General features: G+C 36.9%; 1 protein-coding gene and 1 pseudogene across 1 annotated transcript; one reads left to right on the top strand and one right to left on the bottom strand.

Moving 5' to 3' along the window:
* Positions 1 to 2,489: 2,489 nt before the first annotated feature.
* Positions 2,490 to 4,757, top strand: LOC109391821 (olfactory receptor 10C1-like). Its single transcript, XM_019659689.1, is given in 3 exon segments — positions 2,490 to 2,548; positions 3,687 to 4,565; positions 4,567 to 4,757. Coding segments are annotated over 2 exon segments (960 nt in total). The 5' UTR covers positions 2,490 to 2,548; the 3' UTR covers positions 4,648 to 4,757.
* Positions 4,758 to 15,368: 10,611 nt separating this feature from the next.
* On the bottom strand, positions 15,369 to 18,353 carry LOC109391805 (oral-facial-digital syndrome 1 protein pseudogene; annotated as a pseudogene).
* Between the last annotated feature and the right edge of the window lie 4,825 nt (positions 18,354 to 23,178).

Raw genomic sequence — 23,178 nt, 5'->3', positions numbered from 1 at the left:
GTGCCCCTTTACCAAGTTATTCAGGTCAAAGCAAATATGAAGCAACATGAGAGGATTTTTCACTTTTCTCCCTTAATAAAAATCCTACATTCAACCCTATACTCATATTATTTTTTAATACTATGCTTTAGTTTCAGAACTAGATTGAGAATACTCAACACAGTCCAGATGGAGGTTAAAGAAATGTAGTATCAACTTTTGTTTTGTTTTGTTAATATTTTGCTATGAAAATATATCAAGGGCTGGCCGAGTGGCTAGTTGGTTAAGAGTTGGCTTGGGACGCCAGCTCTGGGCAGCAGAGCTCTGGTTTGGATCTCACATGAGGGCCAGTGAAACTGCCCTCTACAGCTAAGATGGTGAACAACAGCTCAACCTGGAGCTGGGCTGCCGTGAGTTGCTGGCGACGGCATAGGCTGCAGTGGGTCTGCAATGGGCTGCTGTGAGCTACCATCAGTGGCCGGCAGCCAGCGTGAGCAGCCGGCAGCCAGTGTAAGCTGCCATGAGCGGCCGTCCAATGGCCGGCGACCGATCTGCCTCATCTGGGAAGAGCACAATGATCACAATACTAACATAGGCCAGTGAAGCGACGTCCTCCACAGCTACACTGAAGAACAAAAGGACAGCAACTTGTCTGTTCCCCTTCCCTGATTCCCCAACACTGTTCCCTCCCCCAATTCCCCAATAAAATCTTAAAAAAAATTTTTTTTAATAAAAACATATCAAATATGGACATAGGTTGTTTTCATGTCTCGGTTATTGTAAATAATGCTGCAGTGAACATGGGGTGCAGATATCTCTTTGAAACACTGATTTTGTTTCCTTCAGATTCATACCCAGAAGTGGGATTGCTGGATTCTATGGGAGTTCTATTTTTAATTTTTTGAGGAACCTCCAAACTGCTTTCCATAGTGGCTGCACCAACCTAAATTCTTACTAACAGAGTAAAAGAGTTCCCTTTCTCCACATCCTTGCCAGCACTTGTTATCTCTTGCCTTTTTCAAACTGACATTTTTTTTTTTTTAGCTGAGCCATCCTGCCACCTGTTGGCAGCTCAGCTCGGGCTGGGAATCAAACCGCTGTTGCTCAGAGCTCGCACTCTTGAACGAGCTCTTAACCAACTGAGCCACTCAGCCGGCCCTTCTTGCCTTTTTGATAATAGCTGTCCTAACAAATGTGAGGTGATGTCAAAGTGGTTTTAATTTGCATGTCTCTGATGATTCATGTACCTTTTGCCCAATGGCATGTCTTCCATGAAATGGTATGAAATATCCATTTAAGTCCTCTGCACGTTGTTTAATCAGATTATCTTTTTTGCTATTGAGTTGTAGGAGCTCCTTAGATATTTTTTATATTGACCCCTCATTAGATAGTTTGTAAATATTTTCTCCCTTTCCACAAGTTGCCTTTTCATTTTATTGATCATATCCTTTGCTGTGGAGAAACTTTCTTGTTTAATTTAGTCCCATTTGTTTATTTCTGCTTTTGTTGCCCATGCTTTTGGTGTCATATCTAAAAATCATTGCCAAGACCAATGTCAAAAAGAAATATTATTCAGCAATAAAAAAGAAGGAAATTCTGCCATTTATGACAACATGGATGAATCTGGAGGGCATTATGCTAAGTGAAATAAGCCAGACACATAGAGACAAATACAGTAAAACCTTGGATTGCAAGTAACTTGGTTTGCGAGTGTTCCTCAAGACTAGCAAAGATTTCTATTAGGTTGGTGCAAAAGTAATAGCGGTTTTTGCCATTACTTTTAACTTGGTAAACGAGCAATGTCTTGCAATATGAGTAGTTTGTTTCTGGAACTAATTATGCTCGCAAACTGAGATATTACTGTAATAGGTAACCTCACGTATAAGTGTAATTAAAAAAATTAAATTTATAAAAACAGAGTAGAATGGACTGGGGGGAGGAATGGTGAGATGCGGATCAAAGGGTTCAAGGCTTCAGTTATACCTAAGATGAATAAGTTTTGAGAATCTAATGTACAACATAATGGCTATAGTTAATAACACTGTATTGCATATTTAAAACTGGCTAAAAGAGTAGATCCTAAGCATTCTTATCACACACACAAATTATGTGAGGTGATGGATGTGCTCATTAAGCTAATTGAGGTAATCTTTTTACAATGTATTATCAAATAATCATGTTGTACATTCTGAATATCTACAATTTTGTTTGCCCATTAAACCTCAATAAAGCAGGAAAAATTAAATTAAATTAAAATAAGCTGTATTCTGCTTGAAGCAATGGGGATTCTTAAGAAAGAAGTGTTTTATTATTTCTTGAGGACAGTGCAAAAAAACCAACTTTCATATTTTTGATAAATTATTTTAATTCCATTAGAAATTTGGAATTTCTCTCACCAGGTCCATTTATTTATGCTGCTAACAATTTAATCATAGATGACGAGTAAAGTGAATGCTTTTCCTGGGGTTTATGAAGCCTACTTTGTGTCCTGCACTGTGCCTGATACCTGATGAAATCACAAGTCCTGGGCAGTCATGTCCATTTGAGGAACTTAAAGAAAATCACTCTGGTAAATATTCACCTAGTTCAATAATTAATGTAATGGCATGATGAAAATCCTTTAGAAACCTTTATTTTTATACATCAAAGCTTAAGTGGTGTAACCAACAACAATAGATTATCTCTGGAAAATGTATTAAAAAAATGAAAACCCAATTGTACATTGAACGTTCACTGTTGTTTCCGAACAAATTCCTCTTGAGACAAACATAATTAAGCCATGCAGTGGATGCAATCCCTCTGGTCTCCAGTCAGAATAGAAATACTGCTGACTCCATCATCATGTTATAATTTGGACTTGTAGGAAGTCTAGAAGCCCAGCAAGGAAAAAAAGTTTACCTGTGGTTCTAGGTATGTTTTCCTATTAATAAATTCCTGTAAAATTACATTGAGGTTGTGGAAAGGAAATTCTTAGTTTTAGTTTTCCTGGTTTTTAGCTACCTATTCATTCTTTTCAAGTGAAATTGTATAAAAATATGTATGAAAGGATGTGGGGTACAGCATAGGGAACAGAGTCAATGGAATTGTAACAGCTATATACGATGTCAGAGAGGTAGTAGACTGGGGGAGGGAGGTTATCACTTTGTCAGGGGTGTAAAGGTCTGTACACCTGAAACTAATAAATAAATAAATACTACAACCTAGTAAAAAATATGTATGAAAATGAATACACAAATGACTGGAAATATACTCCCTTCCTAATGCTTAAGTGTGTCTTTAAAGGGCTGTGACATCTAGAAGGCCAGAATATAGCACCTTTATATTTTACTCTATACACTTCGGTTTTATGTGACTCCTTTACAATTAGAATGCCTTCATATATTACTTTTATAACAGCCTGTGTATATACGAATATCAAAAGATAAAACAAAAAAATTCAGATTGTGTAGCTTAAACCCATTTTCTCTAATAAATGTCTGTGAAAAAAAATCATAAGATCCAGAATTCAAAATCGGGAAGGAATATTGCATCCATTTTAATTGGGCAGTTATTTAGAAAGCTCTTGTTAAAGGAATCCAAGTGCGTATAGGTTATCATGTCAGATCACTGATCCTAGGAAAGCTCATTTTTCTGGGGGGTGATAGAGACCTGTGCTAGGTGACCAGATTCCTTTAATGTGGTCTCTGCTCTCTCTATTTTCTCCACAGATGTCTGGCTCTAAGCTTATGAGTGGAAACCAATCCTTCTGCACCAGATTCACATTTGTGGCATTTTCCTCTCTAGCAGAGTTACAACCCGTGCTCTTCATTGTGTTCTTAATCATTTACCTGTTTACTGTGGGAGGAAACCTCATCATCATCTGCCTGATCTGGGTCACCCCTTCCCTGCACACTCCCATGTATTTCTTCCTGGTTAACCTCTCCTTTCTGGAGATGTGCTATATCACCAGTGTTGTGCCTCAGATGCTGGTCCACCTGCTTATGGAGATCAAGACCATAACTGTGGGAGGCTGTGCAGCTCAGATGTATGTGTTTACCATCCTGGGACTGACAGAATGTTGCCTGCTAGCGGCCATGGCTTATGACCGCTTTGTAGCTATTTGTTACCCATTGCATTACTCTCTCCTGATGAGCCCGCATGTGTGTTTGAAATTGGCTGCAGCATCTTGGACCACTGGGGTGGTGGTGGAGTCAATCCAGACCACCTGGATCTTCACTCTGCCCTTCTGTGGAACAGGAAAGATTCAGCACTTTTTTTGTGACATCATGCCTGTAGTGAAACTGGCTTGTGTTGATACCTCCCGTAATGAGATTGTGATGTTTGCTGTCTCCGTGCTCTTCATTATGAGTCCCTGTTTTCTCATTCTGTGCTCCTATGTGCGCATTTTTGTGACCATCTTGAGAATCCCTTCAACAGCTGGCAAACGCAAAGCTTTCTCCACTTGTTCTTCTCACATCCTGGTGGTTTCTCTGTTCTATGGCACTGCCCTGTTCACTTATCTCCAACCTAAGACTGCACACACTCCAGAAACTGACAAAGCAACCGCCCTCATGTATACAGTTGTCACACCTGCTCTGAATCCTGTTTATCTATACCTTGAGGAACAAGGAAGTAAAGGAAGCCTTTCAAAGAGTAACACAAAGGAACTCTCTTAGACAAACGGCCTAAACCAGGCATAGTAAACAAACTATTGTACAGAGAGGTTACCCAAGGTTTTATGATCCCTCTACAAATATATTTTTTCATTTAAGTATTTATAGCATAGTAATCAGAACACACACGGATCTGTTCTACATTTTTCAATGTGTTTAAGCAAAAGCGGACTATCATTCATTCAATCAAGAATATTTAATCAACATAATTACTGAGCAGCTCTTGTGTCCTGGACACCATTCAGTTTTTCCTTCTACAATGGTAATAGGACTAAAATGTTTCCCATCATTTTACTAAGAAAAATGAAATGTTCTTCATGTGGAAAAAATTAAAAGTGAATAGAAAGTAATTAATACATTTTTAGTGTCAAATATAGGCTGTTAGAATTTAAGTTCTTAAATGGAGCACATACTTTTAATTACTCTGCTCTGTATATATCCTAATAATCATGCATCTTAAATAATTGATGTTAATAAATACTGATGAGTGATGTACACTGTAACACTATAACACAGCTCTAAGTATTTAACTTGTAAATCTAGTGAGGGACCCTGATTGTTTATCCCAAACTAGATTCTTCCTTTGCTCTTATCCACTTATTCTTTGGTTTTTCATTAATGTGAAAATATATTAAGTGGATAAATACATATTTGCTAGGTGAATGATAAAAATATGATGCTGTTATACAACTTTTCATCTAATTTTAAAATTGTGAATATTTTACACCATTTCCTGTATTCCTTTGTATTGAATGCATAGTGCATTGCTTTGTTAAAATTATCATTGTAGTCCAATTATCACCCAGGTCCTGTTTTTCAGGAGAGCAATGATCAGAATCTGGAATGCTTACCTATCGAATTACAACTGGAAAGGATATATCTGGAGATTTTAAACTCAGAGACTTACCATCACTGCAAATATAAGCTGAACAAATATATTCATTTCCTGTAACTGAACAATAAATGTTCAATGTGAGTGTATATTCTCTCATATTGAGAAGTGAATATTTATGATGTACATGAGATACTGTGACAACCTTAGATGAGAGAAGCTTCACAAGAGTAGAATGACAGAAGACGCCATAAGCACTACCTATATAATAGCAAGGCCTTACCCCTTCCAAAGCTGTCTCTTAGAAGTCTCTGAGACACATAACAAATAATTCACATGTAGGCATGTGCGCAAGTACATGTACACACACACACACACACACACACACACACACACACACACACCAGTCCAGCAGCTGCCAGTCACCACAGAGTGTCTGATCTCTTACATTGTTTTGCTTTCATTTTAAAACACTCACTCCTTTGCAAAACCACTTAGAGAAGCTTTGCTGTTATTCATTACCAAGCTATTAAAAAATCCATGCTTTAGCCAGAAGTCATGTTTCTGGATATGTTCAACCTCCAGCTCTCCAGGATTACAGAATGATGCTGAATTTCTAGAAAAAGAGCTGAAAGAAATCTTTTTACCAAACGTGTCATTTTATTGCTTGAGCTTCAAAGTAGTTGTTCCCCAAATTAAAAGTTTAAAGATTATGTTCCACACCTATCCTAAGAGACAAATCAATACTGACTACTGGTTTAGAAGATTGAGGAGAGATTCTAAAAAACAACCTCAAAAATGCCCTATTGTAAAATATGGAAGGAAAAAGACATGTACAGACATTGAGTTTAAGTAATAAATAGTATGAACACCACTGAGATATTTTCCGACACATGCCTACTTCTCTGAAATTTGCCCAGCACTCAGAAAACCCATTTTAAAACTACTTGACATCACTTCCATAGGCCAAACTGATTTTAAGTACCAGAAATCTCCAGTAGTCAGACTTCCAAAATGACAAAACCTGATATTACAATTATCATTCTATGTTTTTAAGATAATAAACCATTTTAGAAATAATGTAATGATGTTGATATTACATGCTGTTTCCTCTCCCTAGAATCTCCCTCTCCAAAAGCTATCCCCTTCATTTAATTAATACATGTTCTTCCTTCAAATCGCAACTCAATAATTGCCTATTTATGAAAGCTTTCTTTTATCTCTATAACTACATCTTTTCTTTCTATTATTTATTTTGTGACATTGTCCCATTTTCCTTAGGCCCTAAGTTTCCTTTTCATATTTACAGTGCTTGAATTGTGCATTTAATTGTTTGTTTTATTAATATCTGCATTTTCAGTAAATTGGAGATTCCTGAAGGTAAAGACATGTCTTATGTATTACTGTATCCCAGAATTAATTCAGAGCCTGATAAGAATAGGTATTTGACTAATTGTCAAAATATTAATAAATAAGTAATAAATGAATGACAAAGTTATTTTCAGAGCTTTAACTCATTTGAGATATTCAAGTATATAATCCTTCTCCAAATTGCTTGTTATTATTATCCCACAGATCTGGTACTTTTCAGATCTCCTATATAATTAGACATTATGAGCATATAGATCTTCACCTCAAGCTACCTGTCCTTACAGGAGAATGGACAATAATTAGATAGAATATTTATTTGGCACCTACTATATACCAGGCATTGTCCCTTACAAAGTCTATCTTCTTTGTATCTCACAACAGTACTACAATGAGAATATGATCTCCATTATAAAGGTGAGAAAACTGAGGCACAGAGAATTTTAAAAACTTGCCAATGAGAGACTCATGATCTTAAAGATTACACTATTATATATATGTGTATGTGTGTATATACCGGGGTGCCAAAAAAAAGTATACATCTGACTTGTATTCATCTTTTGTTATCAGTATACATTGAGAATTACAATTTTAATACAGTTTTTTCCTTTCTTAAAATGCATATACATTTTTTGGCACCCTCTGTATATATACATACATTTTTATATTTCCCTTCAAATTATACCCTTTTCTTCACTGTCCTTCAGGATTAACACTTAAGGGTGGTTGAACGGTGCAGTTCACTTCCTGCTTGTTGCAGATACAAAGAAATACCATTTATAAACTCAAATATTTTTATTTTTAGTTAATTGTTCATAGGAAATCCCCACACTGGCTTAAGATAGATGTAGCAATGTCTTAAGAGAGGGACTCTGGGAAGGCACATAACTTGTTTAGGCAAATACCTAAATACTAAGGGCCTGATTAGGCCTGGTCCCAGATATTAGCTTTCTTTTGTTAATGGAAACAGAGGATTCAGGAAGTATGAATTCTAAGAATAAACTGGTTAGGGTGATCAAAGTTTCTTAAGCAAAAAGGGAAAAAAATTGGAAAAGAGGGTTAAGAGAAAACACACATATGGAATATTAATTAAGTCACATGGTGCTATTCTACCTAACCCCACCCCAATCCCAAAATCTACTAAGAGGCATTTTTGAATTTTTATCTCCTTAGCAACTATCCCTTTGCTTTGTTTCTCTTTGGAGAAATACAACTTCCTAAATTTCAAAGTATGTGTTAGTATCATAGAACTTGAGTGAGTATGTGACAGGAGAAATGGGCTCAAAGTTTGATATATAACTCAGTAAGGTCCAATCAAACTAACTCTTGAGTTTTCACTTAAGCAAACAAGAAAAAGTTGGTATCTTTTACATTAGACTTAAACTTGGGAAGATAGAACTCTGGAACTCCTGAGGGCTATAGCACAAGGAAAGAGAATAATTTAACTGTAATGTCAATGGGAGGAAAACAATGCCTACAGCTGCATAAATCTAGAGTCATGATGACATGTAGGATGATGAATCCAGCTATAATAATACACTGAAATTTTCTATTGCGTGAGACAATAATGCCCTCCCCTTCTTTTATAATTTTTTTACATCATTCTGATATGAGGTTTTCCTCACCAGTAACTGAGAAATCCTCAATACTTCAAAAGCCATTTTAGGGCCGTTCAAGTGGCGTGTTGGTTGAGAGTTGGCTTGGAATGCCAGCTCTGAGCAGCAGAGCCCCAGTTCAGATCCCACATGAGGGCCAGTGATTCTGCGCCCTCTACAGCTAAGATGGTGAACAACAGCTCAACCTGGAGCTGGGCTGCTGTGAGTCACAGGCAATGGAGTAGGCTGCAGCCCCTGCTGCAGTAGGCTGCCATGAGCTACCATGAGTGGCTGGCAGCCAGCGTGGCTGCCGTGAGCCGCTGTGAGCAGTCGGCCAATAGCCGGTGAGCAACTGCCTCACCNGCAATGATAATACCAACATGGGCCAGTGAAGCGACGTCCTCCACAACTAGACTGAAGAACAAAAGGACAGCAACTTGTCTGTTCCCCTTCCCCGACTACCCAACACTGTTCCCCTCCCTCAATTCCCCAATAAAATCTTTTTTAAAAAGTCATTTTAACTGAAGTTCTAGAGATTTAGATACAGCTTTTTTTTTTGCTCTCCTAGAAAATATTAGCTGTTGCTATATGTTCTTCTAGTTTGACGTATGCTTATTAGTTAAAATGTTCAGTGCGTTCCCCTACATATTTCATGAATTCAAATAGATTTTAACAATCCCATTAATTAATCAAACAAATCTAACATGCATGTATCCTTTAAGAGTAGTTCAAGGATAACGCAAATTTCAACAAATATTATTCATATATTACAGGGTAGACAATTCAGAGTCGTCTGTTTGGCAGAATTCCTGAGGATTTTAATTTTATGAGGTTTTCCTATTTTCTTCAAAAGGAAAGGGCTGGTCAAATTATTATATAATGCAAAAGTATTCTTTATGACCAGATCGCCTGACTCAAGAGAAATTTCCCAAATACATGGGCCAAAGTATATGGTTAGTGTCCAGTCTCTTTTCAAGAAAGATATATATGCACTATCATTATGTTTTAATTTTTGAATTTTAAAAAATGTTTAAGTAAAACTAAAAAAAAGTTTTCTCAATTTCTATGTACAGTTGCTCCAAAGGAAATGTAGCTGCCAAATATTTATTAATAATTATTGATTGATCTGGAAACACTGATTAATCTGGCCACAAGGATAATAACCCAGAATAGAATTTTATATACTTATAAATTTTTACCAAATTATGCTTGTTTTCAATATTAACAATGCAATGAGTTCAAGTTACTAATGGTTGATTAAAAACCTTATAAGAAAGGAAATGACATACAGTATATTCAAACCCTACCAGTTAAAGATGGTCATTGAGAGGTAGTTTATTTTATTACTGTTCAAAGTCAGAATGACTATTGACTGGCCTTTTGAAAAGCTCCCTAACAGTGCCATCTGGTGGACAAAATTTGTAGTGATTGTATCTGAATGTATGTCTTATCTAGACATTTTTACACTTTAAAATAAGATCTTGAGATTATCATGCTAAGCGAAATAAATCAGACAGAAAAAGTCAAGTATCATATGACTTCATTCATATGTGGGATATAAAACTGAAAGCAGCAAACACACATGACAAACAAAGAAACAAAAACTCATAGACATAGACAACAATTTAGTGGTTACCAGAGGTAAGGAGGGAGGGGGAATGGTGGAAGAGAGAAAAGGGGGTCAAATATATGGTGATGGAAGAACTGACTCTGGGTGGTGAGCACACAATGCAATATATAGATGATGTATCATAGAAGTGTACATTTGAAACCTATATAATTATAATTATACTAACCAATGTTACCCCAATAAATTTAATAAAAATTTAAATAAATAAAATAATAAAATAAAATAATATCTGACACTTTGTGATATTTTAGCTCTCAAGATGTGACATATGCAATTTCACTAAAGTTATTACATTTATTAAAATTATTTAAAATTTACCCAGAGAAATAGGATCATTCCCTCCTTCGCTCCTTCACTCTGTTTTATATGTATACCAAATGAAGAACATGTCACATATGGCTAATTTTTTTTCACCTAATTCTGTTATTCTCTATAGCATTTACAATTCCTGGAATACTTTCCACAATAACTTCTAAGCTGCTTGAGAGGTGAGATGGCTACTCTCTACACTGATGTCATAGCCATCAGTGATTTCCACAATATTCAATCCAAGTGGTCCACCAGTTGTATCTCCATCCTTCAAGGAGGACCTAGAAATCACTAAATAAATATTTTAAAAATAAACAAATAAAACCTATATAATTTTACTAACCAATGTCACCACAATAAATTTAATAAAAATTTACAAAAATAAAATAATAAATAAATAATGGAGTGTTTTTCTCAATTCTAAGTGTTCCTACATTTTAAAGATCCAAGTGAAAAAATAGAGCAAGTTCATAAGGGTGGACAGGATTACTGTGTTTGGCCAGGACAGGTAAGGTTTGACGGCAGTTATTAGGGAAGATAAATATACAGAACTGAAGTCACTATCATTACACATTTAAAAGACTTAAACAAGAGATTTATTTTCAAAGATGAAAAGGGTAGAATTAGGAACAATGGGGGAAAGTCACAGGAAAGCACCTTCCTGTTCAGTATAAAGAAAACCTCTCTAAGAAGCAAAACTTTTTGAAAATGATATTGACTGCCTTCAAAATATAAAATTCTCGATTGATGAAACTATTCAAGTGTATCCTAACTGGTTGCTGATTTAGGAAGCATATGGACAGGATTGACTGAATTGTTTCTTAGATTAAATTATTTAAGGCACTTCTATGACTTAAGAAAGCACAACATATTTGCAAGTGAAAGTATTAAACACTAAAAGAAGGCACCTAAAATTTAAATCTCCATTGTCTTCCTCTTTCCTATTCCCATCCTCTGTCTTTAGGAAGAATATGATTTTCAGTCTCTCGAGGGATTATTTATATGCATGAATAGTATAAGATAGCTGTATTTAAACACTTCTTTAAGAATAATTAATTTCTGTTCCATAGTCATCTGATAACCTATCATCAAAACTGAAATTCTCTTATTTAACCAAAAATGATTAACAAGAATAGCTATCTACTTTAGGGAAAAGCTTTAAAATTTAAAACACTACCTTTCTTACTTAAAATAAGAAATTCCCCTACGTGATATGAGATTCTGGAAAATGTAAAAGAAACATCTGAATTATATCTGAATTATTTAGTATTCGGAATTAGCCTCAATCAGGAGGTGTAAAATGTTATATTTTTTACCAAGAGCTAACATAGTGCCTTGTTTTCCTTTTCAATTACTCTGAAGGTATAAGTATGAAGACCCTATTGCAGTGTTTTAGATAAATCACAGAGTTGTTATTCTCACCATTTTATTCTCTTCTTTCATATTTACCAATTTTAGTTACACAGTCAGAGTTTCCTCCCCATAATTATCTTCCCAGAGTTATTCGTAAATCTTGGTGGGAGACAGGAAGAAAACCCTTTTAAGATGGCTGAATATAATAGATGTCTTTGGGAAGAATTGGACAAGGATAATATTTTTGGTAGCCAATACTCAAATCCTGTGCATACTTAATTGTTATTATACTTTGGTTGTAATGTGATTTTATATTTATTTGATATAAGTCCTAGGAGCATTAATGGTGAAATTAAATCATTATTCTGTTGTGTGACTACTCTCATTAAAGGACTAGCAGAGAATACTGCCTCATACAACATAGTTTCTAATATAGTTTGAAACAACTACTCAGTCTAAGCAACCAAACAATAGTCATGAGGTTATATATATGTCTATGTGTGTGTATAGCCTTAAAAAGAATACAAATAATAAAAGCATATTAAGTAAAGTAAAGATTATAGCATGTTTATCTGATTGACTAATGGAAATGTCTTATTTGAACTCACAATAAAATTTTCTCAAAAAAATTGTTTAACGGTATTTTGCCATTCAGCCTCATTTTTAAAAGAAAAACATATATTTAAAATGCCAAGAAATTGAGTAAAATGTTATTTTAAAGGTGTGTACTAGAAGTAAGAAGAGCTGTTGTTCAAATTTGTCTATACATAAGGGAACCAGTTTTAGAAGAGCTCTTATTTTTCCCATTTATTCTAGATTATATTTATTAAACCTGATGAACAGTATAAGATGACTATTTCTACTGAAGGAGTTAATGAATGTCAATAAATTTTAAACTAACTTCCAGGGATTAAGCAATGTAAAATGAGCTTAAACTGGAAGCTATAAATTACTCTTTCAAATAGATTTTTTTATAAAGGCATGTGGTCAAGGGCAGATATAATTCCCCACGAACGGAGTCAGAAGGTAGTGTTTGCATATACATTAAAGTTACTTTTAACTTGTGGACTCTTTGGAAATTATTCTAATAATGCTGACATCCACCCAAGAGATTTGTGTGTGTGTGTGTGTGTGTGTGTGTGTGTGTGTGTGTGTGTGTGACAAGTACGAAAACTTAAGGAAACACTTGTCTTTGAATCTATAATCTCCTATTCGGGGATTTCTTAAGGTTCTTTCTAATTTTGTTCTTTGACTAAATTCACTTTTTAATAGGGTCCAATGAGACTAATTAAAATCATGAATTACTTTACATGAGCTTAATTTAAGATAAAGGATACAAAAGTTTCATTTCACCAGTGGGAATTGCCTGTTGCCCTGGTGTAACCTATAGCTAATTATGGCAAAACCAGATCAATTTGTCTGAGGAAGTTTGAGAAATTAGCTATCCTGCACTCAAATTGTACCTTGAGACCAATGGGGTCCCATCTCTCTTATTAACCTTCTCAAAGGCATGATTCTCTCTCACTTAGGTATCTCTCTAACTGGCACACTTAACTGTGAAAATGGAGTATTATTTTAGGCATCCCATGGGAATCACTCTATTTGGAAACCATCGGAGTAGAACCGGCTCCAAACATGCTACCCTAAAGATGACTTCGTTTTTCATTTAAAATTAAATATTCTCCACGGACAAGGATGGTTAATGACAACAATAAAGGAGTGCTATGTGAGTTTCTGATTGGTCTCCAGGGTTTAAAGATGTAAAGATGCATTAAAGATGTAAATATCTTTTGACTATAAACCCCAGAAGGCATGTTAGACACTTTAGGTAAAAAAGGATGTCTTATGAGGACTTTGTCATCTTCATAATTAAGATGTGACACCCCTCAAAAAAAGTTAATCAGAAAGTTTCCTCATCAATTATACAAATTCTCAGGGTTGAGGGGGAAAACCCAGCTATCAAGAAATATTTTTCTCTTATTTAATATAAATTTGGGTGAAGTATTGTGAAAAAAATATGGAACTTGAAATGAGAGTTGGATTCTAGTGGTGAATTGATACCAATAAAAAGTGTACACATGGGCTAATCATTTTACATTTAGAGGACTTCTCATTTAAAATTCTTAAGAATTCCAGCATTATATCACAGATTTTGTTAAAGACTAAATATAAAAATCCATGCAAATTAACGTACACTCCATTTCCTGTTCTATTGCCAAGGTTGAATCATATTCAACTCAAAAGGCCAGGTACCTATTATATTTTAGAGAAAATAAAACAAACATCTAAAACAAGAGATTCATCAATTCCTTTAAATTAGTCATTCTAATTTCACAATCCTGCCTGTCAAACACAAGTTATCATTATTATGTGTGTTCTAAAATTGCCATGTTTTTCTTCTTCATACTATTTCTTCTTTGTTCCACAGTAGGAAAATAGTGATTTAATTAGAAATCAATAATAATAATAATAATAATAATAATAATAATAATAATAGCAATGCATCTAGAAAATCCTCAAATAGCTGGAATTAAATAACATAAAAAAGCAAGGGCAAACAGACAACAGTTTAGTAGTAGTAACGAGAGGGTAAGGGTGGGATGGGGTGGTAGAAGAGGGTAAAGGGGGTCAAATGTATGGTGATGGAAGGAGAACTGACTTTGGGTGGTGAGCACACAATGTGATATATAGATGATGTATTATAGAAATATACACTTGAAACCTATACTAACCATTGTCACCCCAATAAATTTAATTTAAAAATAGCAATAAATAAATATAAATAAATACATAAATAGCAATGTCAAAGCAAGGATGAGAAAAAGAAAAAGAAATTAACTGAATGATACTGAGTGGTAGTGAAAAAAGGTATCAGAACTACTGAGATGAAGCTTAAACATGGCTTAAAGAAAAATATATAGTGATGAATGTATATATAACAAAAAAAGCCTGAATTAATTAAGATCCTACCTTATGAAAGTAGGAAAATAGGGCCGGCCGAGTGGCACAATGGTTAAGAACTGGCTTGGGACGCCAGAGGGCCCCGGTTCGGATCCCACATATGAGGGCCAGTGACACTGCCCTCCACAGCTAAGATGCTGAACAACAGCTCAACCTGGAGCTGGGCTGCCGTGAGTCGCCGGCGACGGCATAGGCTGCAGCCCCTGTGGCAGTGGGCTGCCATAAGCTACCGTATGTAGCCAGCAGCCAGCGTGAGCGGCCATCCAGAAGCCGGCGACTGATCTGCCTCGCCCGGGAAGAGCGCAATGATGGTGCCAACTTGGGCCAGTGAAGCAACGACCTCCACAACTAGACTGAAGAACAAAACGACAGCAACTTGGCTGTTCCTCTTCCCCCAATTCCCCAGCACTGTTCCCATTCCCCCAATTCCCCAATAAAAATCTTTAATAAAAAAAAAAGAAACTAGGAAAATAAGAAAAACTAAACTTCAAAATAAATAGAAGTAAATAAAGAGAAGAAAGCACTGAAATAAAAAAAATTAAAATTAAAAAAACCCCAGAAAAACGGAAGAAGAGTAAAGAAAAAAAAATTTTTTTTTACACATACAATTTTTATTGAGAATTTTGTCTTATTACAGAGAACTCACAGGCCTTTAGTTATATGAGTAAGAAGCTGCACAGCACACATGGTTACCAAAAGTCATCTGGTTCTTCAGGAGAAAAGCCTGTGGAACTTTTGTCTTTGTCACTAGATGGCAGCGTGTCCACTTGTGAACCTTCTCTGACAACCATTGGGCTCTTATCTGCCGTCTCCTGGTCCTGGCCCTGGTCCTCCTGGATGATTTTCATGTATTTCTCTAAAGGATTTCCAGCACAAACAGATTTGTCTTTCGTTTCTTGAATACTTATTTCTAATTGCTTCTCCATTTCAATCTTCAATGACTCTTCAATAACCCGCATTTCTTGATCCAATTTTTCTAGCTCTCTTCGTTCCTTTCCTAAAACTTCTTGTTCACTCTGCCTTCTTTCTTCTTTCTGCCTTGGTTCTTTCACTTGCTGCTCCCATATGCTTTCTTCTTCTCTCTGTTCAGGTTGTTTCTGATCTACCCTTGGGTGGTGACAGGAGACAGGTCTGGCAGGAGCAGCTGTAGCAGCGTCCAAATGGGGCATGTCGCCATCAGTACGGAGGCCATTCGCTTCAAACTGCTTTGGCATGTCCCCTGCAAATTCAAAAGATGATTCAAATTCCTCATTATCCTTAAAAGGTAGCTTGTCTGTATCTGAAGACTCAGTTTTGTCTTGAAGTTCACTTTGTCTTTGATAAAGGCTGGCCTTGTGCTCCAAAGACCTGGGGAGCGAACGGACAGAAAGGCTGTGCCTAGACTCGGCAGGTGAAAGCTGGAGCGTTCTGTCAGGACAAGGACTGGGGGCAACAGCGGACCGGCCCAGGCCTTCCAGATGCATTTTGCCATCAAAACTTCGTTTAGCTTTGGCAAGGGGAGTGGAAGAGAGGCGTCTGCCAGTGCCTCTGCAGGGCCGTGAGGCGGCGCTGCCCGTCAGCGTTTCTGTTGTGTCACCCACCAGAGGATGCTGGGACATGGCGCCACCCTTTGCAAAAATACGCCTTTCAGAGGTACTTGAACTGATGCTCTTGAGAGTTCCAGGCAAGTGCAGGGCTGTTCCAGGCAAGCGGCTCTTGGCTACTAATGGGCGGTTAGCGGCAGGGTACTGACTCACTCTTCGATGGTAATCTTGGAAAGCTGTTTCCAAGCGTTCGGCCTCTTGCTCCAGCTCCTTCATTCTTGCCTTAGTACTGGCTACAAACTCAAGGTCTGAATCGGGTGAGCTACTGTCCATGCTCGCCTCTGGATAACGTACAACCATTGGGGTAACTGTGCCTGCCATCAGCATTTCCTGTTCGAGAGGATTTTTCAAGAAATCCCCGCTTCTGTCACCGTTGGAGGGCACCCCGAAACCGCTGACAGAACGATGCATCAGCGACTGCTTTGGATTGCGGTACACTTCATTCTCTAGGGCTGTCTGAGTTTGTTTCAGTTGCAATTTTAAATCGGCCACCTGCATAGTTAGCCTCTTCACAGAGCCATGGTAATCTAATATCTGGGCCTTCAGCTGTGCAGAATGCTCAATTTCCTTTTGCAGTTGTTTGTGCAGAGCTTGCTTGTGGGCTTCGAACTCCTTATGCTCCAATTCGATAGCATTTTCTGCTCTCTTTAATTCTTTCTGAAAAATTACCAGCTCAGGAGATGGCTGAGCGATGCGGTTTAGGAGATGCAAGTTTTCATTTCTACTGTCTTCCAGTTGTTGTTTAAGTAATTTAATTTGCGCCTGAAGCTCCAGTTTCCCTTCTTTCAGCAGTGGATAGTCACTCATTTCTTTCATTTTTTCATTCAGCAGGTGGTTTTGCTTTGTTATCGCCAGAGACTGGGCTTTGACAGACTCTAGCTCAATCTCAAGTTCTTTCACACGATTTACATAATGACTGAGTTTTTCCTTTTTTGAATTAACAGCTGTGAGTTCCTCTTGCAAATGTATAGCTTTTTCTTTATTCTTCCTTTCTTCTTCAATCAGTCTGTTAGTTCTAGCGATGTAGCTGTTCTTTAGTTCCAGTTGATACTTTAGAATTTCATTCTTGAGCTTCTGGTCATAGGTCTCCTCAATCTTCTTTATATCCAGCTCCCGTGCCCTAAGAGCATCAGCCACGCTTTTATTTTTTTCTTCTTGTAGCCTCTGGGCCAATTCAAAAGCTTCAACTCTTTGCTTCAGCTCTGCTTCTCTGCCCCTTAGCAAGTCTATATCTTTTAGCAGAAGCTGCCTTTGAGCATAAATTTCTTTCGTTTCAATCTCCTGGTACTTTTGAATTCTCTCAAGGGTCATCTTTTCCTGAGAAATAAGTGCTTCGGATTTTGCTTGACGAGCTCTCTCAAATTCGTTCCGGAACTCAGCTAATTCTTTCTCAGACTTTCTTTTCTCTTCCAGTATAAGTTTTGCAATTTCAGTATTTTTTAAAACCTTCAACTTTTGACACAGTTCTATCTGAACCTGCTGTTCTATTTCTCTCTTATATTCATTTAATTTCACTTCTAAAGATTCTAACTTTGGACACTGAGAGTGAACATCTGCAAACTGATTATCAATAAGCTGAAGCTTCTGAGCAAGGGAGTCTTTGCTAGGCAATGCTGGACTTGTCTGAGTGCCCACATCATAGATCTCTTTGGCCTGATGATAGGCTGCTATTTCTTTTAGAAACTCCATGAGGAAACCTTTTTGGTTTTCTCTACCAAATCCTGAAATCAATGATTTGTAGAGGCTGGATTCGGGGTTGATTTTAATGAGTTGTAACAGATCTTGCACAGTAAATACCTTTTCTTTTGTCAAGCCACTTTCCGGAAAGAACACAGAAAGGGAATACTCATAGCCACATCTTTGTAAGTGATCTGCCACCAGAGAGTTCGAAGCACCTATTAAGAGGGCGCTCCCTTTCCCTGCAATGGACTGGGGCCGTACTTCTCCACTCAATACTGGGTGCATCAATTCATGAATTAGCTGGTTCCTCAGCTGAGTCTTGAGCGTGTCAAGTATACCCCAATCCTTAAACGTCTGGTACAGCTTTTTGCGTAGCTCATCTTGACTCAACACGTCAGATTTGGGGGGCATGGTAGACCGATTGGAGAGCCGAGACCCGGAGAGAGGAGGCGCTGGAGAAAGCCAAGAAAAATATTATCTACAAAAAATTTCTATGAAAATATCAATAGAATTTAATAAAACTCTAGCCAACTGAATATTTTTAAAATAGACACAAATTAGCCAATATCAGGAATAAGAGGACATCAATACAGATTCACAGATATTAAATAATTATTAGGGAATATTATGAACAGATTAGTGCCAAGAATTCAATGATGCAAATGAAAATTTTAAATTCTTTAAAAGATAAAAAACCACTTTGTGAGAGGTGTAAATGTCTAACCATTCTGTAGCTTTGAAACTAATTAAAAAGCAAAAACAGGGCCAGCCTAGTGGTGCGTTGGTTAAGAGCTGGCTTGGGACGCCAGAGGACACCGGTTCAGATCCCACATATGAGGGCCAGTGACACTGCCCTCTACAGCTAAGGTGCTGAACAACAGCTCAACCTGGAACTGGGTTGCCATGAGTCCCCAGCAATGGTGTAGGCTGCAGCCCCTGCTGCAGTGGGTTGCCATGGGCTACCGTGTGTAGCCAGCAGCCAGCATGAGCGGCCCTCAAGCCATGGTGAGTGGCCATCCAGAAGCGTGCGACTGATCTGCCTCTCCCAGGAAGAGCGCAATGATGGTGCCAACTTGGGCCAGTGAAGCAAAGTCCTCCACAACTAGACTGAAGAACAAAAGGGCAGCGACTTGTCTGTTCCCCTTCCCCCAATTCCCCAATAAAATTTTAAAAAAAAAAGCAAAAACAAAAAAAAGACCAAAACCTCCCAAATTTACTCAAAAAGGAATAAATGCAAATATTCTCAACAAGAGACAAGCAAACAAAATTCAGCACTATTTTAAAAGGATTATATACCATAACCAAGTGTTATTTATTCCTGGAATGCAAGGATAGTTCTACATACAAATGAATAAATGTAATACTCCACATTAAAAGAAGGGGGGGAGGAAGCATGATCATTTCAATTGATGCAGAAAAAGCATATGACAAATATTCAATACTTTTTCATGGTAAAAACACTCAACAAACTATGACTAGAAGGAAAGTACCTCATGATAATAAAGGTCATATATGAAAAACTAATATATTTAATGATGAAATCATATCTGACGAAAGACTGAAATCTTTTCCTCCTTAGATCAGGAACAAAGCAAGGATGCCTACTTTTGCCAATTCTATTCAACATAGTACTGGAATCTTAGAAGAATTCTGGCAAAAAAAGAAAAAAGAAAAAAAGAAAGTAAAGACATCCAAATTGGAAAAAAGGAGGTAAAATTATCTCTGATAACATATGATATTGATTTTTGTTTGTTTGTTTTAAAGATTTTATTGGGAAATTGGGGGAGGGGAACAGTGTTGGGGAATTGGGGAGGGGAACAGACAAGTTGCTGTCCTTTTGTTCTTCAGTCTAGTTGTGGAGGACATCGCTTCACTGGCCCAAGTTGGTATTATCATTGTGCTATTCCCAGGTGAGGCAGTTGCTCGCTGGCCATTGGACGGCCACTCACAGAGGCTCACGGCAGCTCACAAAAGCTCACGCCAGCTGCCAGCCAGCCCCACTGCAGCCTATGTCGTCGCTGGTGACTCATGGCAGCCCAGCTCCAGGTTGAGCTGTTGTTCACCATCTTAGCTGTAGAGGGTGCAGCGTCACTGGCCCTCATGTAGAATCCGAACTGGGGCCCTACTGCTCAGAGCTGGCGTCCCAAGCCAACTCAACTAACGCGCCACTCGGCCAGCCCGTGATATTGATTTTTATGTAGAAAATCCTAAATATTCCCCAAAAATAACTCTTAGCGCTAATAAACCCAGCAAAGTATCAGGATACAAAGTCAACATGCAAAAATAGTTGCATTTCTATAAATTAACTATGAACAATCTGAAAAGAAAATTAAGAAAATGCTTCTGATTACAACCAAAAAGAATAAAATATTTAGGAATTAATTTAACCAAGGAAGTAAAAGACTTGTACAATGAAAACTAAATACATTACTGAAATATTAAAAAAGACATAAATAAATGGAAACATATACTATGTTCATGGATTAGAAGAGTTAATGCTGTTAAGATGACAACACTACCCAAAGTGATCTATAGATTTAATAATTCACTATCAAAATATTAATGAGTTGTTTTTCAGAAATTGAAAAACCCATCCTAAAATTCATATGGAATCTCAAGGGACCCCAAATGGTCAAAAAATACTGAAAAAGAACAAAGCTGGAAGACTCAAACCATTTCAAAACTTATTACAAAGCTATAGTACTCAAAACAGTGTGAAATTGGCATAAAGACAGACATATAGACCAATGTAATAGAATAGAGAGTACAGAAACAAACCCTTACATATACTGTCAAATGATTTTTGACAGGGTGCCAAGACTGTTCATTGGAAAAAAGTCAGTTCCTTCAACAACTGGTTCTGGGAAAACTGTATATTCACATGCAAAAGAATAAAGTTGGACCCTTACCTAACAATAGATACCAAAAAAAAAATAGATATATAACCTAAATGTAAGACCTAAAACTATAAAACTCTCAGAAGAAAACAAAGGACAAATGCTTCACAACACTGAATTTGGCAATGACTTATCGAATATGATGCAAAAGGCACAGGAAACAAAAGAAAATATAGATAAATGAGCCTTTATGAAAATTTCAAATTTTTTTGCATTGAAAGTCACCATCAATAGAGTAAAAATGCAACACACAGAATCGGCAAAAATATTTTGAAATCACATGTCTGATAAGTGAATAGTACTCGGAATATATAGAGAACTCCTAAAACTAAACAACAAAGCAAACAAAAACTGACTCAAAAATGGGAAAAGAAATTAATAGACATTTCTACAAAGATGATATACAAATGACAAATAACCACATGAAAAGATGGTCAGCATCATCAATCATTGCGGAAATGCATATCAAACCTACAATTAAATATCACCTCAGAATCATTAGGATGGCTACTATCCAAAAAAAAAAGTGTTGGTGAGGATGTGGAGAAATTGGAACCCTTGTATACTGTTATTGGGAATGTAAAATTGTACAGATGCTATGGAAAACAGTACAGTAGGTTCCTCAAAAAATTAAAAATAGAACTATCATATGATCCAGCAATCCCTTTTCTAGGTATATACTGAGAAGAACTGAAAGCAGGCTCTGAGAGAGAGATTTATACACCCATGTTTCTAGCAGCATAATTTGCAATAGCTAAAATGTGAAAAAAACCCAAGCAACTCATCGATGGATGAATGCATAAGCAAAATATCACACACACACACACACACACACACACACACACACACAGAGGAATATTATTCAGCTATACTTAGTGATTTGCTTCCAAATAGTACAGTATGGAAAGGAAGAAAGAGTACTCTGCGAAGGAGAAACATGATAAACACGACATCAGCCAGATGATTAAGGTTAACATCGTCAGGAATAGGTAATGTTGATGGAATGTACCATTAATAGAATGTGTTCAGAATGACAATTTGCCTCTGTTGCCTTCCAAAAACCCATAACCCCAGTGTAACCATGAGAAAAAACATCAGACAGGGCCAGCCGAGTGGCTTAGTTGGTCAAGAGCACGAGCTCTGAGCATTAGGATCATCGGTTCAATTCTCACATGGGCCAGTGAGCTGCACCCAAGCTGAGCTGCTGCTGAGCTGCCAATGGGTGGCTGGATGGCAACTGGACTTGGAGCTGAGCTAGCTGCACCCTTCACAACCAAGATTGAAGGACAACAACTTGGCTGTTCCCTTTCCCCAATTCCCCAACACTGTTCCTCTTCCCCTATTCCCCAATAAAATCTTTTTAAAAAGAAAAAGAAAAACATAAAGAAAGAAGGAAAGAGAGAAAGAAAGAAAGAAAGAAAGAAAGAAAGAAAGAAAGAAAGAAAGAAAGAAAGAAAGAAAGAAAGAGAAGAAAAACATCAGAATCAACAAGCTCCCAACAAGCAAAAGCCCTGGAACAGATGGCTTCACAAGTGAATTTTACCAAACATTCAAAAAAGAATTATCACCTATTCTTCTCAAACTATTCTAAAAAATCCAGAAGCAGGGAAGGCTCCCAAACTCTTTCTATGAAGCTATGATCACCCTGATTCCAAAACCAGACAAAGAAAGTACAAAAAGGGAAAACTACAGGCCAATATCCCTAATGAACATAGATGCAAAAATCCTCAAAAAAATATTAGCAAACAGAATTCAGCAATATATTAAGAAGATCATACACCATGATCAAGTCGGTTTTATCCCTAGTACGCAAGGTTGGTTCAATATCAACAAATCAATTAATGTGATACACCACATCAACAAAATGAAAAATAAAAATCATATGGTCATATCAATAGATGCAGAAAAACATTTGACAAAATAGAGCAGCCATTTATGATAAAAACTCTTAGCAAAGTGGGAATAGAGGGATCATATCTAAACATAATAAAGGCCATATAAACCCACAGCTAACATTATACTCAATGGGGAAAAGCTAGAACCATTCCCCTTAAGATCACAAACAAGACAAGGCTGTCCACTTTCTCCAGTTTTATTCAACATAGTTCTGGAAGTTCTAGCCACAAAAATCAGACAAAAAAATGAAATAAAAGGCATCCAAATCGGTAAGGAGGAAGGAAAATTGTCATTATATGCAGATAACATGATACTATATATAGAGAACCCCAAAGACTCCATCAAAAAACTATTGGAACTGATAGACAAATTCAGTAAGGTAGCAGGATACAAAATCAATATTCAGAATTCAGTTGCATTTGTATATACCAATAATAAACTAT

Source organism: Hipposideros armiger, unplaced genomic scaffold (genome assembly GCF_001890085.2).
Source record: "Hipposideros armiger isolate ML-2016 unplaced genomic scaffold, ASM189008v1 scaffold_303, whole genome shotgun sequence".
NCBI lineage: Eukaryota > Metazoa > Chordata > Mammalia > Chiroptera > Hipposideridae > Hipposideros > Hipposideros armiger.
The sequence above is the reverse complement of the archived record's forward strand: the minus strand, read 5'-3'. Positions and strand labels throughout refer to the sequence as shown.